The sequence below is a fragment of the Melospiza georgiana genome, chromosome 6, assembly GCF_028018845.1.
Source record: "Melospiza georgiana isolate bMelGeo1 chromosome 6, bMelGeo1.pri, whole genome shotgun sequence".
In the NCBI taxonomy this organism is placed as follows: Eukaryota; Metazoa; Chordata; class Aves; order Passeriformes; family Passerellidae; genus Melospiza; species Melospiza georgiana.
The window spans coordinates 928,162-940,300 of NC_080435.1; the positions used below are offsets into that span (position 1 = coordinate 928,162).

The following is a 12,139-nucleotide window of genomic DNA, read 5'->3' on the forward strand; positions in this document are numbered from 1 at the left end:
ACCTAATGATAATCATGAAGCGTTGCTGGACAACCCTACCAAATGAAAGCATAATGTATTTTCTCTCTCTTGAACACTGTAGATCAAGGCAGGGTGTGGTATAGGGAAGAATCAGAGCCCTGGAACTAGTTTGAAATACAAAAGGAAATTACCAAAATTTTGTGGCTTGCTCATTGCAGCTTAGACTAATGGCAGGTTTGTGTCTTGGGCTTGGAGATGCTTAAGTTAGCTCCGCAGAAGGAAATATGTCAGTGAGTGGCCAAGCAGCTCCCTGACTGAAATGTCAGGTAGCACTAGTTTAGGTGTGGTGCCACCAAAATGCATCTGTACAGCTTTTGGGCTTAGTGTATCCTGATGTGGTGGTGCCTTTATGAATTTGCAAGCACGTTCCTGCCTAAATGCATAGGGTCTCTGCACTGAGCCGTACCTGTAGGCTTTGTTTCCCTGAGGTAATGATCTTTATTGGTCTTTAAATCAATAAATTCACATGTGAAAGACTAAGAGAAGAAATGACGCAAGGTTTCTCTGCGCTGGTAAAATTAACACTGGTCATGAGAAAATTCAAGCACCATAAACAAAGCTTTTGTTGAGTAGTGTTATAATTGAAGTAGTTTCAATACTGGGCAGTGCATAGAAAGTCCAATGAGTAGTTCCAGGTTGTGGGAGAGAGGGAGCTGATAGAAGCAAGAGCTCTTTGGAGCAAGAGATGGAAAGAGGTTGTTTGTTATACCTAAGGATTTCTTACTCATTTCAGTGAGGGAAATTTAAATGTATTTGAGAGAGAAAATATGAGAAATTAGCTAAAGAGGACAGGGAACTAGATCTAATCTAAAGCTTAAGGAGACAGCTGGCCTGACATTTTACTTCTGTGCATCAGAAAGACATAATTAATATAATTATTTTAGGACTTCAGTGAAATCTGAAATGGCTGCGTCCTTTTGAAATGAAAATATTTGTGGAGGAACTGTCTGTAATGACTTCATTTCTGTTACACCTTGACCCTGGAAAATAACTGATAAAGCCTAATCTAGAATACTAATTTTTAAAAGTATTAAGCTATTTATTGATTGGGGTCTTTTCCCCCCTGGAGTTCTGTAGCTTTGTTCTGGCTTTTTAAAACTTGGTGGTAATTTTACTGGACTGTTTTCAGAGCCAGCTACTGTATTTTGTATCCATCAGCATCATTCCAATGGCTTGAATGAAATAATAGTGCTTTACATAATCTGTTGACCTAGCCATTTTCTCTCGAAAGCTTATCATAAGTGAAACAATAGAAGAGGAGAAATATGCATAAAAATATTAAATTAAATTTTCTTTGGTTGAAATGTTATATAATAATTTTGCATGCATGGCGTCAGTAAAGCCAAATATCAGGTCACTTGCCTAGAGAAATCTTCATTTGAAGACAGAGAAAATTCATTTCCCTGCAAAGCCAGTACAGAATCTACCTGTTCTGAGTCCACAATTTGTTCATAATTGATGAGCGTGGGGCTTCCTTTTTTAGATACTTTTACAGAGATGAGAATATTTCATGGGGACACAGTTTTTTGGGTTAGCGAGAAAATAAATAAGCTGAATATAAGCCTTGGGTATTTTTCCATGGTTTTAAAATATCTAAGTGATGAATTTGCACTTCTAAAGTACAATGAAACCCAAACTCGCTGCCTTGTAGTTAAAGGTCTCCTACTTGAAAGCTTGAAAGTTTCTTTACTGTAACTAGAACTTGATTGAGAATTCTATCTAGGAGTCTGCCTAGGTACACTGATGCAGTAGCAGGAATAGGCACTTAATTATTGCTCAGTTTAATTGAAGGGTTAGGATGCTAATTTCTTTAGTTTTTTGTAGGATATCACATGACTTTTCTCCCTTTGTTAATGGAAGTGTTACTGAACTGTAGCAAAATGAGAACAGAGGAAGGATCTATTTGCTTGTTAAAAGAAATTTAGCAGGTTTTATTTTATCCAAAGCTTAATTATGCTTTTAAAAAAACCAAACCAAATGCCGAAAATCTATCCATCCTGTTTTCTATAGGAAGATGTTTCCCTGACCATATTAATTTTTAAAATAAATACAATATTAAGGTCTAACTTTGCCAAAAACTGAGCTTCTCCAAAGTGTTCTCTGAAATGTGTACCTATTTAAGTAAAGACAAATATGTTTCTAGATGATAGAGATGCCACCTATTTGAAAGAAATTTCCTAATGTGTAACTGTGTTATTGAAGCAAAGAATTTTAAGACCTAAAATTATTTTACTACCATAATTCACATTTTTTTCAAAATGTAACACAAGAGCTATAGTTACTAGTTCATTTATTTACGTACAACTTTGAGGCATTATCCTTGTTCCTTTCCCAAGCTTATTTGAAATGTTCATATAACAAGCTTCTGGTATGTTCACTTACCACCCAGTGAATTAGAGAGTTATTCTCCAAAGGTGTAGAGTGAAAAGATGAATGTGATTTTAATAAAGAGAGAATACAAAAGCGGAAGTGGAAGTAATGAGTAAAGGAAGGAGAAATAAAGACAGAACCTTTGGTTTTGCCACTTCTAGTAATCCTTGGATGTGTTGATGTGGTGGGGCTTGCAGTCAGACATAGGTTTATTCTAGGTGTAATTTTTAAGTGTCTGTATAAGATCCTTCTGTTACATGAGAATTACATAGCAGTACTAGGCCTGCAAAAATACAGCTGAGGATTACCTAAATTGGTGTACTTTTTCAATTGTTCCAGACATTTTATTTTAAGCTTTTTAAACTGCTATATTTCCCAGAGCTAATTTTGTGATAAATAATAAGCTTTAAGCCAACAATCTCCAAAACTATTCCTTCCTCCCCAGTGTAATGCTCCCAAAACTTAAATTTGTCCTTAGCATTTTCAAATAATGTTGTTTCTTGGCTAGAACATGGATAACTCTCTCAATAATTGACATGATCTCTGCAGATGATACTTTACTGTGTAATGAGTGTACTTAAGGTAACACAGTGGATTTTGCACTCCAGGCAGACATGCTCCTGCTGTGCTGGCCCACAGTCGAGTATGAAGGATAAGTGAGATAATCACATTAACATTAAATAAGTCTTCTGCTTATGTCAAATTTTTGTCACAGTTTGAAAACTAGTTTAAAAAGTCATTTTTTGGAATGAACATATTAAATCAAATTAAACACTTCTCTAGTGTCATGACTTTTCCAGAACTGTAAGTCATTGCATTTGAATGACAGATTTCTCAGTCCAGCTCTGGAATGGGTGTGCACACTCCTGTTGAGTTATTAGGGGAATGTAGGAAAGATGATTGTAGATCATCACCTACTGCATCAAGTGCATTATTGAATCTTTGGGTAGTTAGGCTTACAGATACGTGGTTCTTGGTTTTCTCAGGCTATGAAAAAGTGCAGCATGCAAACCAAAGTTACTGTTACAAGAATCAATTATGTAATCCAAATTAAATTTACATACTCTGTTAATGTGCATCAAAGAATATTATATTTATATATCAAAATAAACAACGGTAGAAATTAATAACTGTGAATTCTTGTTTTCCAATTCAGGTCAAGAGATAGAGAACTGAATTTTAGTTTCTATATGCAAAATAATATTTTGTAGATACTTGCATTATTCTGTCTTATCTTGATAATAATTATTGGTTTAAAATCTTTGTATAAAAAGCCATGAGTGGTTTATAATTCCCCATATTGTGTGTGTCTCTGTTTTAAGACATTTCAAGTCTTCAGGTATTATCTGATAAAACCATTTCTTGCTGCATCTGACAGGATTCATGTTCTCTTTCAGGAGACGCTGATAGATTGGTGTGATGAAAAGGAACTTAATTTGATTTTAACAACGGGAGGAACAGGGTTTGCACCGCGAGATGTCACTCCAGAGGTGAGATAGTCCTGGAATAGAAAAATCTGCCCTTTGGTGCAAAAATGCATGAGTCTGGAGGAGGGGAGGGTTTTTGTTTGTTTTTTTTTTTAATTTTCTCTGCAACTTTTCTTTGCAGTATCTGTGGATGGGTCAAGTGCTACACAACTTGGAATCAGAAAAAAGTAATAGAAAATATAGCACAAGAGAATTACTCTGACCTTGGGTTCTTGAGCCAAAACAATTTTCAAACTAAAATGTGGTACAGTTTAATGGTTTTCCAGTCCCCTCACAAAACAAAATTCTAATGGCTTTGTGGCGTCATTTTCCTTAGCACTGCAGTACAACACTGCTAAGCAAAGTTTTGTGTGGCTTTTGTTGTGTCTTGTGCAAGGAAGAGTGGCATAAGAGAGATGGATCTGCTTGTCAGAAAAATCTAAACAGGCACAGAGGTGGAGGTAATGCACCAGTAAATGTTGCTCAGGAAATTTGCCTACGTTACACTCACATTAAGCTGAAGTAAGGGGGGAAAAATGAGAAGCTTAACCTAACCTGACCTTATGGCCATGAGTTGTCATGTGAAATGACTGTGTGATTGTTCTTGTAGTATTTTGTTATTTATGGTTCCAAATTAGATTAACGTGAACTTTGAAAATCACATCTTTCATTTGGTGTAATTTTGTTCACTAAAGGGCAGAACTAAGATTGAGTGAGTTGTGTTTATTTGCACAATTAAACATACCTAGATTTCTTTTAAGTACTCATGTATGTTTTCGATTTCTTAGACTCTCCAGTTGATTTGAGTTCTTTATAGCATACCTACAATGCTTTTTACTTACAAGTGTGTTTTGTCACATGCCTGCAGTTCAATTTTTTTTTTTTCCATTAGGAACTTAAAAACATTTTTTAAATTTATTGTATAACATTTGTGTAACTAGAGAAACATGTAAACAAAATGCTCCTGTTCATTACTTCTGATGGGAATAGAAACCTTGAGTAACCAGAGTAACTAAAACCTGGGGGGGCAGTCTGTGTATCAGGAAATGGGAATAATGATAAGATGGACACAGTGTGGCACGTAGTGAAAATTGGTTTGCAGATTATTCCCTTTGCTAAAGGCGCCACAAGTGAAAAGTGAGTTGGTTAAATTTGTCTCTTTCTTGCAAACTAACATAATGCCTTTGAAGGTTGTGTAACCGGGACTGGGTGGAAGGAGGCATGAATTTCTGCTTCAGTTTTCCTTTGTGCGGGGTCAAGCCTGGGCAGCAGTGCCAGACAAAGCATTGTAGCCAGTGCAGAAAATTAGCTACAGATTCTCAAGCAGCATATGGCACAAAAAATAAACAAATGAGAACTCTGTGCACAAACGCCCAGTATATTCTTTACTCTGCATTGCTGTTACTCATACTAATTAACACAGGTAGGGATGTTTTTTCATCAGTTTTGTTGAGTAAGCCATTCTGATAGTTATCTGAGTTGTTACTGTCTCTGTGTAATAAAATCACATTGATATAAAAATCATTAATAACTTGTACTGAAGAAAATTTGCGTTGTTTTTCATTTAGTTAAATTGGATTAAGTCTAATCTCAGTGGAGATATAGAATCCCAGGTTATTAAAAAATTGTGATGACAAACATTGTTCCTATGATAGGATTTATTACATCATTCAGTCGAAAAAATTATTTTAAGGGAAGAAAATTAGTTTGCCAGTATGTGTCATATCAAAAACATACTAAGAAGCCTAAGTTTTGTCCCCATTTTTTATGTCTTTTGGGTCAATGAAAAAACCAAAAATGGAAAATTCATTATGTCAATGTGAAATGTGCAATAACAAGCCTTTAGGAAGACTTGCATTTATGTAGATATTGGTTTTCAACCTTAGTGTGTATGGTGTTGGCCCTGCAAGCTCTCATCACTGAGCTGACAATGAAAGGATGTGGCCATGGTATTATGCTATAGAGATGTCACCTTTAAGATGTTAATTTAAAACTTTTAAGAATTGAATTTGATACTGGAAAATGTTTTACTATTTTTCCTTAGAATAGATACAGTAGTCTGTTGAATCATCCTTCCACTGGTATGTTTCAGTCCTACTTCTCCTTAATTCCCCTGTACTTTGGATTAGAAAGCAGCTTTCTCTGTTTCTTTTCTACAGATATATAATTGTAGATACACAATAAAGGTAGTTCCCAATAATAATGCAGCCCAAAGACTTAATGTTAATTGACTTTTGTAATTATTGATAAAAATGAAACTAAGTGCCTAGCATAATGTAGCTAAAATGGCTTCTTGCTATCTCAGAAATATGTAATTAAGCATCCCAAAAAATTGGTATTTTCCCCACTCACTTTGCCTTTTGAACACTGTACCAGAACCATTCCAGGTTGTTTCAGTCATGTGTAGTAACGATTTTTCTTGTAATGGGCTAGAAAATTTAGGAATATTCAGCATATGTGATTTTCCTTGCCTGTCTCTGATCCATAAATTTATAGCCTCAGTCTAGTTGGTGTGTGGAGAGGAGCTTTTGAAGTGGTTCCTGCGATTCACATTTTGAGGGTCAGTTTGCTTGAGCAGTGCGAATATCCTTCACTTTCTGCACAAGTAGAAGTGATGAAGTGTTTGCGGACATTTAAAAAACCAAACTCACTCAATGGATGGCTGAATTTGAAAGTTAGTGTGTTGTAGGCATTACTAGTGAATCCTGGAATTCTTAACTGCTATGGCAGTTGGTGGTAGTTTGCATTTGTACTAAAGCTGAAGTGTAAGCCTAATTTTGTAGATACACTTTTTTTTTTACAAGATAATTTCGCATCTAATTTATGGGAATAGTCCTTAAATCTCTGCTGGAGTTTGCTCATACAGTCTGCTTGTTGATTTTAAAAGTGTTGTACTGGACAGAGATCCAAGTATGGCCCAAGTTTATTTAGGGAACTTTCATTTTGTATTTCCTTATGCATACATTTATTTCTTGGAACTACAATACTTCAGTGGTAGTTCTTCCAGAATGTTGATAACAGTATACATTAACTTTTGTGAAAAAAATTAAGTACTTTTGCAGCATTTTTATCAATCACTAAGGTACCCTTCTGCAATACTAATGTATTTTCTCTGTTGCTGTTGCTCAGTAAAAAGGGAAAGAAAAAATCTTATGTATATGGGGGCTCTGCTCAGTTTTTCTGTCTTCTATATTTTTACATTTATTCTTTTGCAAAACTGTACATTCAAAAAATTCACTTGTCTGTCTGCCAACAGTCTTCTAGCTGTTTTCTTATCCTTTGTCTCTAGTATGATCCTGTGCAAGTCTTGTTTGCCCATCTATGAGATTTTATGTACTTAGATAATAGCAGTGGAAATCAATGTTTTGTCCTCAGCTGATGATGGACGTTCTTGAACTGTGTCACAGTGTGCATTCACAAGCAGTTCATCCACACTGCAGGTAATTTTGAGCCCTAAGATTTAAGATAATACTTTATAAAAAACACAGAAGAGCTGTTTTCCAGCATGTAACACTAGACAGATGTTTCCTTACAGTCATTTTGAGTGCTCTGGAAATTTGTGAATCTTCTTTCAGTTCTTGTTGTTTATATTCTTCAATATTTCTGGACTGGTTTAAAATGTATTTAGACACATACTTGTTTTCATTTAGTCTGAAAATATATGCGTACTTATTCTGTAAGAACTCATGAAAAGAAATCATTGTTGTCTGGAACTCCCTTCGTATTTGTCAATGTTTCTGAAAAATCACGCTCAGGATGAACAAATACTCCAAATACCACACAGAAGCCATGTTTGGATAGAAGAAAGTCTCAATCCTTCTGTAGTATGCCTTTTTATATTCAGTTCAAAATTGCACCAGCATTTTTATAACTATTGCCAAATGCAAATTCTCTATCATTTGATTCTTCCCCATTCTCTAAGGTATCTCCTATGGATTTTTTCTTCAAATTACATTTTACTTCTGCAGACTATTTTTAATATCTATATTCTTCTATTCCTCTGTCTCAAGTAATGTTGGAAACCCTCTTGATCTCTATTATTTTCAGGTTTTATGTGGTTCTTTTGTGTTTTGTTCGCTTCCACTTTAACTTTGTTAATGAAATGAGATGCTTATGGCACAATGGATAGTCATGTTTGTACCCATACTCTCACAGCAAACTCATTCCATCTAAGTAACCCAAATCCACTGAGACTTAAACTTTTCAAATAACATTGTCCATTCAATAGGCAGCAACTTAAACTAGAAATAATATATAGGAGCTTTTTGTTCTCCCTGGTTCAAATACTGCTTTTCCAGAGCAGCAGGATTTCTAGTATTGTTTATTGTGGATATAGGACTACTTCTGTTCTTCCTCAGCAATATTTATTTACTGGGCACTGGACCAAAAGAAAATAATTTCTATTTTACAAACTGTCACTTCAGGCATGGCTCCATAGTGTGGAGGAATGAAGCCTTCATCTCACATGGGACATAAGTAATTTTGTGGTAGGAATAATATGAAATTGTACAGCCTCTAATAACCCAGGCTAATGTTTCAGTTTTCACCCTTCAGTATTCCAGGTACCCTCCAATTTTATAGCTATTTTAAGAAAATATTTCTGTAGTCTCTTTTTAAAACTGCAGCTTTTTCATATCTTCTTAATAGAGGTCTTGCTCTGAGTTAAGTTTTGATTTCTGTGGTGAGCTATTGCATAACAACATGTGCTGTGTATGGATGACATCTGACCTTTTTGAGGCCTTCATAGTTCTTAGGAAATTGTTTCCAGCCCAGCTTGCTTCTGGAGGGTTGGCATTACAAAACCTTGCTACGTGCATCTTATCAAGCAAAGGTACTTAAATGGAGCAGATTGCTCTCTGACAGACCCTTCCAAATTCCCTGCTACTCTTTTGGGAGTTTATCAGCAACTCTGTAAAGTACACCTGCTTTTACTCAGTCCTCCAGGCAATTTCTAGCTTATATGGTTAGGTCTTTATCTCGTCTGCTTTTATTTTTCAATAACATTTCTTATTTGATATGCTGTATTTGGTGTTATAAAATTCAAATATATTTATGTGCCATAATGCTTCAATTTAAAATTGTATGTTTAGATTTTTAATCTTTCTTGGAAGGCATGTGATTATAGCAAAATTTATATGTTTAGTTGCAGAACAGTTTTCACTAAACATCTATTACCAGTTTCTTGAGAAGCAGCAGTATACAAATTATTTGCACCACACAGCACACTGTCAGTTTATAGAAGTACCTGTGTCTTGAGAAATTCCACTCTGATTTAGCTGACTTACAAAGGGCTGAAGAGTGCTCTCTTCTGTCTTCTCTTCCTCTTCTCTTCCTCTTCTCTTCCTCTTCTCTTCCTCTTCTCTTCCTCTTCTCTTCCTCTTCTCTTCCTCTTCTTCTCTTCTCTTCTCTTCTCTTCTCTTCTCTTCTCTTCTTCTCTTCTCTTCTCTTCTCTTCTCTTCTCTTCTCTTCTCTTCTCTTCTCTTCTCTTCTCTTCTCTTCTCTTCTCTTCCTCTCTCTCTTCTCTTCTCTTCTCTTCTCTTCTCTTCTCTTCTCTTCTCTTCTCTTCTCTTCTCTTCTCTTCTCTTCTCTTCTCTTCTCTTCTCTTCTCTTCTCTTCTCTTCTCTTCTCTTCTTCTTCTCTTCTCTTCTCTTCTCTTCTCTTCTCTTCTCTTCTCTTCTCTTCTCTTCTCTTCTCTTCTCTTCTCTCCCTCATCACTGAAGGGCTTGGTTTTGCTATCATCAACTGCAGTGTCTGCATGGAAACACCTGCCAGCTGCTCAGACTCCTTTAGTGAACTCCTTTAGTGAGAAATGTGAGGGGCAAGAAAGGCAGATTCCATTTCAGCTCCCTTACTCAGCTATCAGAGGTCATCAAAAAATAAGACCATCAAATCAAAAAATAATACTTGTCTGTATATGGGATTGATGTGTTTAAAATGCAAAGCTGCATATTTTTATTGACATTCCTTTTACAAAGTTGCAACTGCCACCATGGATATAGAAAAAGGTAAAAAAAAATATGATGGTAGAAATATGAAGGTAAAAAGAGAGATGCTTTCTGTGAAAGTTGCACTACTCAGTCTGTTTAGTTTATCATGAGGAACACTGATAAATAACTTTGATTTTGCCTGGACTTTCTTTGGGAAATAGTGTACTATACTAAAGGCTTTGTAAGGTACCAAAGGCTTTCTTTACCTACTAAAGAGAATTGTAAAAATAGCTGATAATAGAAATCTTGAGCCAGGAAAATCTAAAAAATCCTCATAATGAAAGGCTTTATGTGTTTGGGTTAGGGTTTGTTGGTTTAAGAGATTAATCACACAAGCAAATTCCTAAAGAGCTGTATTCTTCATTTTAATTCTGTCAAATCGAAATAGTTGGCTAGTGGGAGAAATGTCTTATAAAACTCAAGTTATCTTGTACTTCTTGTAGAAATCATGGATGATGTTAAATGAATCATCCTGCACTTACAGCCTTATGTTCTGTATATGTTAGATGAGAAGATAGTTTGAATCAAATGGATCCTGAAATTAGTAATGAAACTATTTTATTTCCTGAATTCAAAAGGAATTCATGAACTGCTTTAGTCTCTTTTTTTAAAATGTGAAACCCTGATTATATTGGCTGAAAATGCTGGGGCAAATATCTTTTTAATTACTTAACTAATGTATTAACCTTCTGTGTAAAGTTGTCTGACTATCAAATGATAAAGGTAATGCTAATAGAATTCCATTAAGCCTTTGGTTATTTTTGCTCATTTGAGAATCAGCTTTTATTTGCCTTTTTTAAGATGTCCTTAATACTTTTGAATAGCAAATAGAGGCTGTGTTTTTGACTTTCAAACATGTAGGAAATATTTGCGAGCTCTGCTGAAAAGACTAGTAAAACAGTAATAAGGAACTTGAATGTTTCATAAAATGAGAAACGAAGCCACAGTAATGAGCCTGGAAATATCAACTTTTTTAAATTTTGAAATTAAAGGATTTTTTTCCAAGGTAATTTAGAAATGGCAGTTGGAAGAAGGCTGGCATGTCCTGAGAGTGGGCGCATGGTTCCTGCATGAGCGAGCCCAGCACTTCCAAAAGCACCCCCAGATGAACAATATGATTATGGTGTGCTTTTTGCACACCATAAAGAGAAGGGGTTTCCTCCTCTTGGTTTTACTGATGCCTTTTAGCTGCGTTTTCACTGTAGAGCCCACAGCTCATGTGGACATTTCTCTATTAGTTTAAATAAACTGGCTTGTCTACTATTAGCAGTGTAGCCACGACAGTGAATGCATCTTGCAGTCCTTTCTGTAACTGGGGAAGAAAAATAGGCCTGCCATAGGACTTGTGCATAATGAAATTTTCAAATTGGAACTTTTGGAATTTTTTTTCCTCTTAGGCATTTTTAAAAATAGTTTCCATTAAGCATGGCTTTGGAGAAGATAATAGGAAACGGAACAAAATTAAACATCAAGTTCCAGCAAAATAATCCTGAAAATAGTGTTAAGCCTGAAATTTTTGTCCTAATGTGTGATTTTTTTTTTTTTTTCTGGTCATGGTCTATTACAAAGAGTTTAGTTAAAGCTAAATACAGGGAAAATTAACAAAAAAATACTGTAGACATGTTAGGAAGACTTCCCTGTGGAGGCAACTTAAAGACATAATAACTAGATGGCAAATACCAGTTTGGATTTAAGATGTATGAAAAATTGAGTGAGTTAGTCCTTTTGACATTAGCGCAACAGAATAGCAAAATGACTCATTATTAAAATAGTTGATCATTAAAACTAATACTTATTAAAGAATAGAGAATTTCTCATTTACTTCTTCCCTGCTGTGTAGGAGCTTTTCCAACCACTAAGTGGAAAGGAACTAGAAGAGTCTTGGAAAGCAGCTGCCTTCAGGAGTTATTCTTAGGATTATAACTAGTTCTTCTCCTGCTTTTGCTAATTGCTACCACATGGAGCAGTGAAGCTTTAGCAAAATGTTGACTCAGTATAAGTACCAAAATAGAAAACCAAAATGACTATTGTCACGCTTAGGCATGAAAGTCTTATCAGTTATGGACAAGAAAATAATTACTTTCTAACTTTTATTTAGACTATATTTTAGTTTCTTGTCCCTTCATGCATGTATTCTTTTCTTAGTTACTCTTTCATCAGAATACCTAAATAGTGAGGTGCATAACCTACTGTTATTTATTGTTGACATTTAAACTGTCACTGGATTTTTAAAGTCCATATTTTCCTCCACAAATAAGCATTTTCTTATGGTACGCTGAGATCAGTTTGTCATAG

At 35.3% G+C, this 12,139-nt stretch overlaps 1 protein-coding gene across 15 annotated transcripts in view; it reads left to right on the forward strand.

Moving 5' to 3' along the window:
* GPHN (gephyrin) overlaps positions 1 to 12,139 on the forward strand; it is a 261,241-nt gene that overhangs the window by 132,177 nt on the left and 116,925 nt on the right. For all 15 annotated transcript variants that reach the window (XM_058027375.1, XM_058027378.1, XM_058027377.1 and 12 more), the window contains exon 4: positions 3,789 to 3,881. In XM_058027375.1, the coding sequence (XP_057883358.1) occupies positions 3,789 to 3,881 (93 nt within the window). The remainder of the gene's footprint in view (positions 1 to 3,788; positions 3,882 to 12,139) is intronic.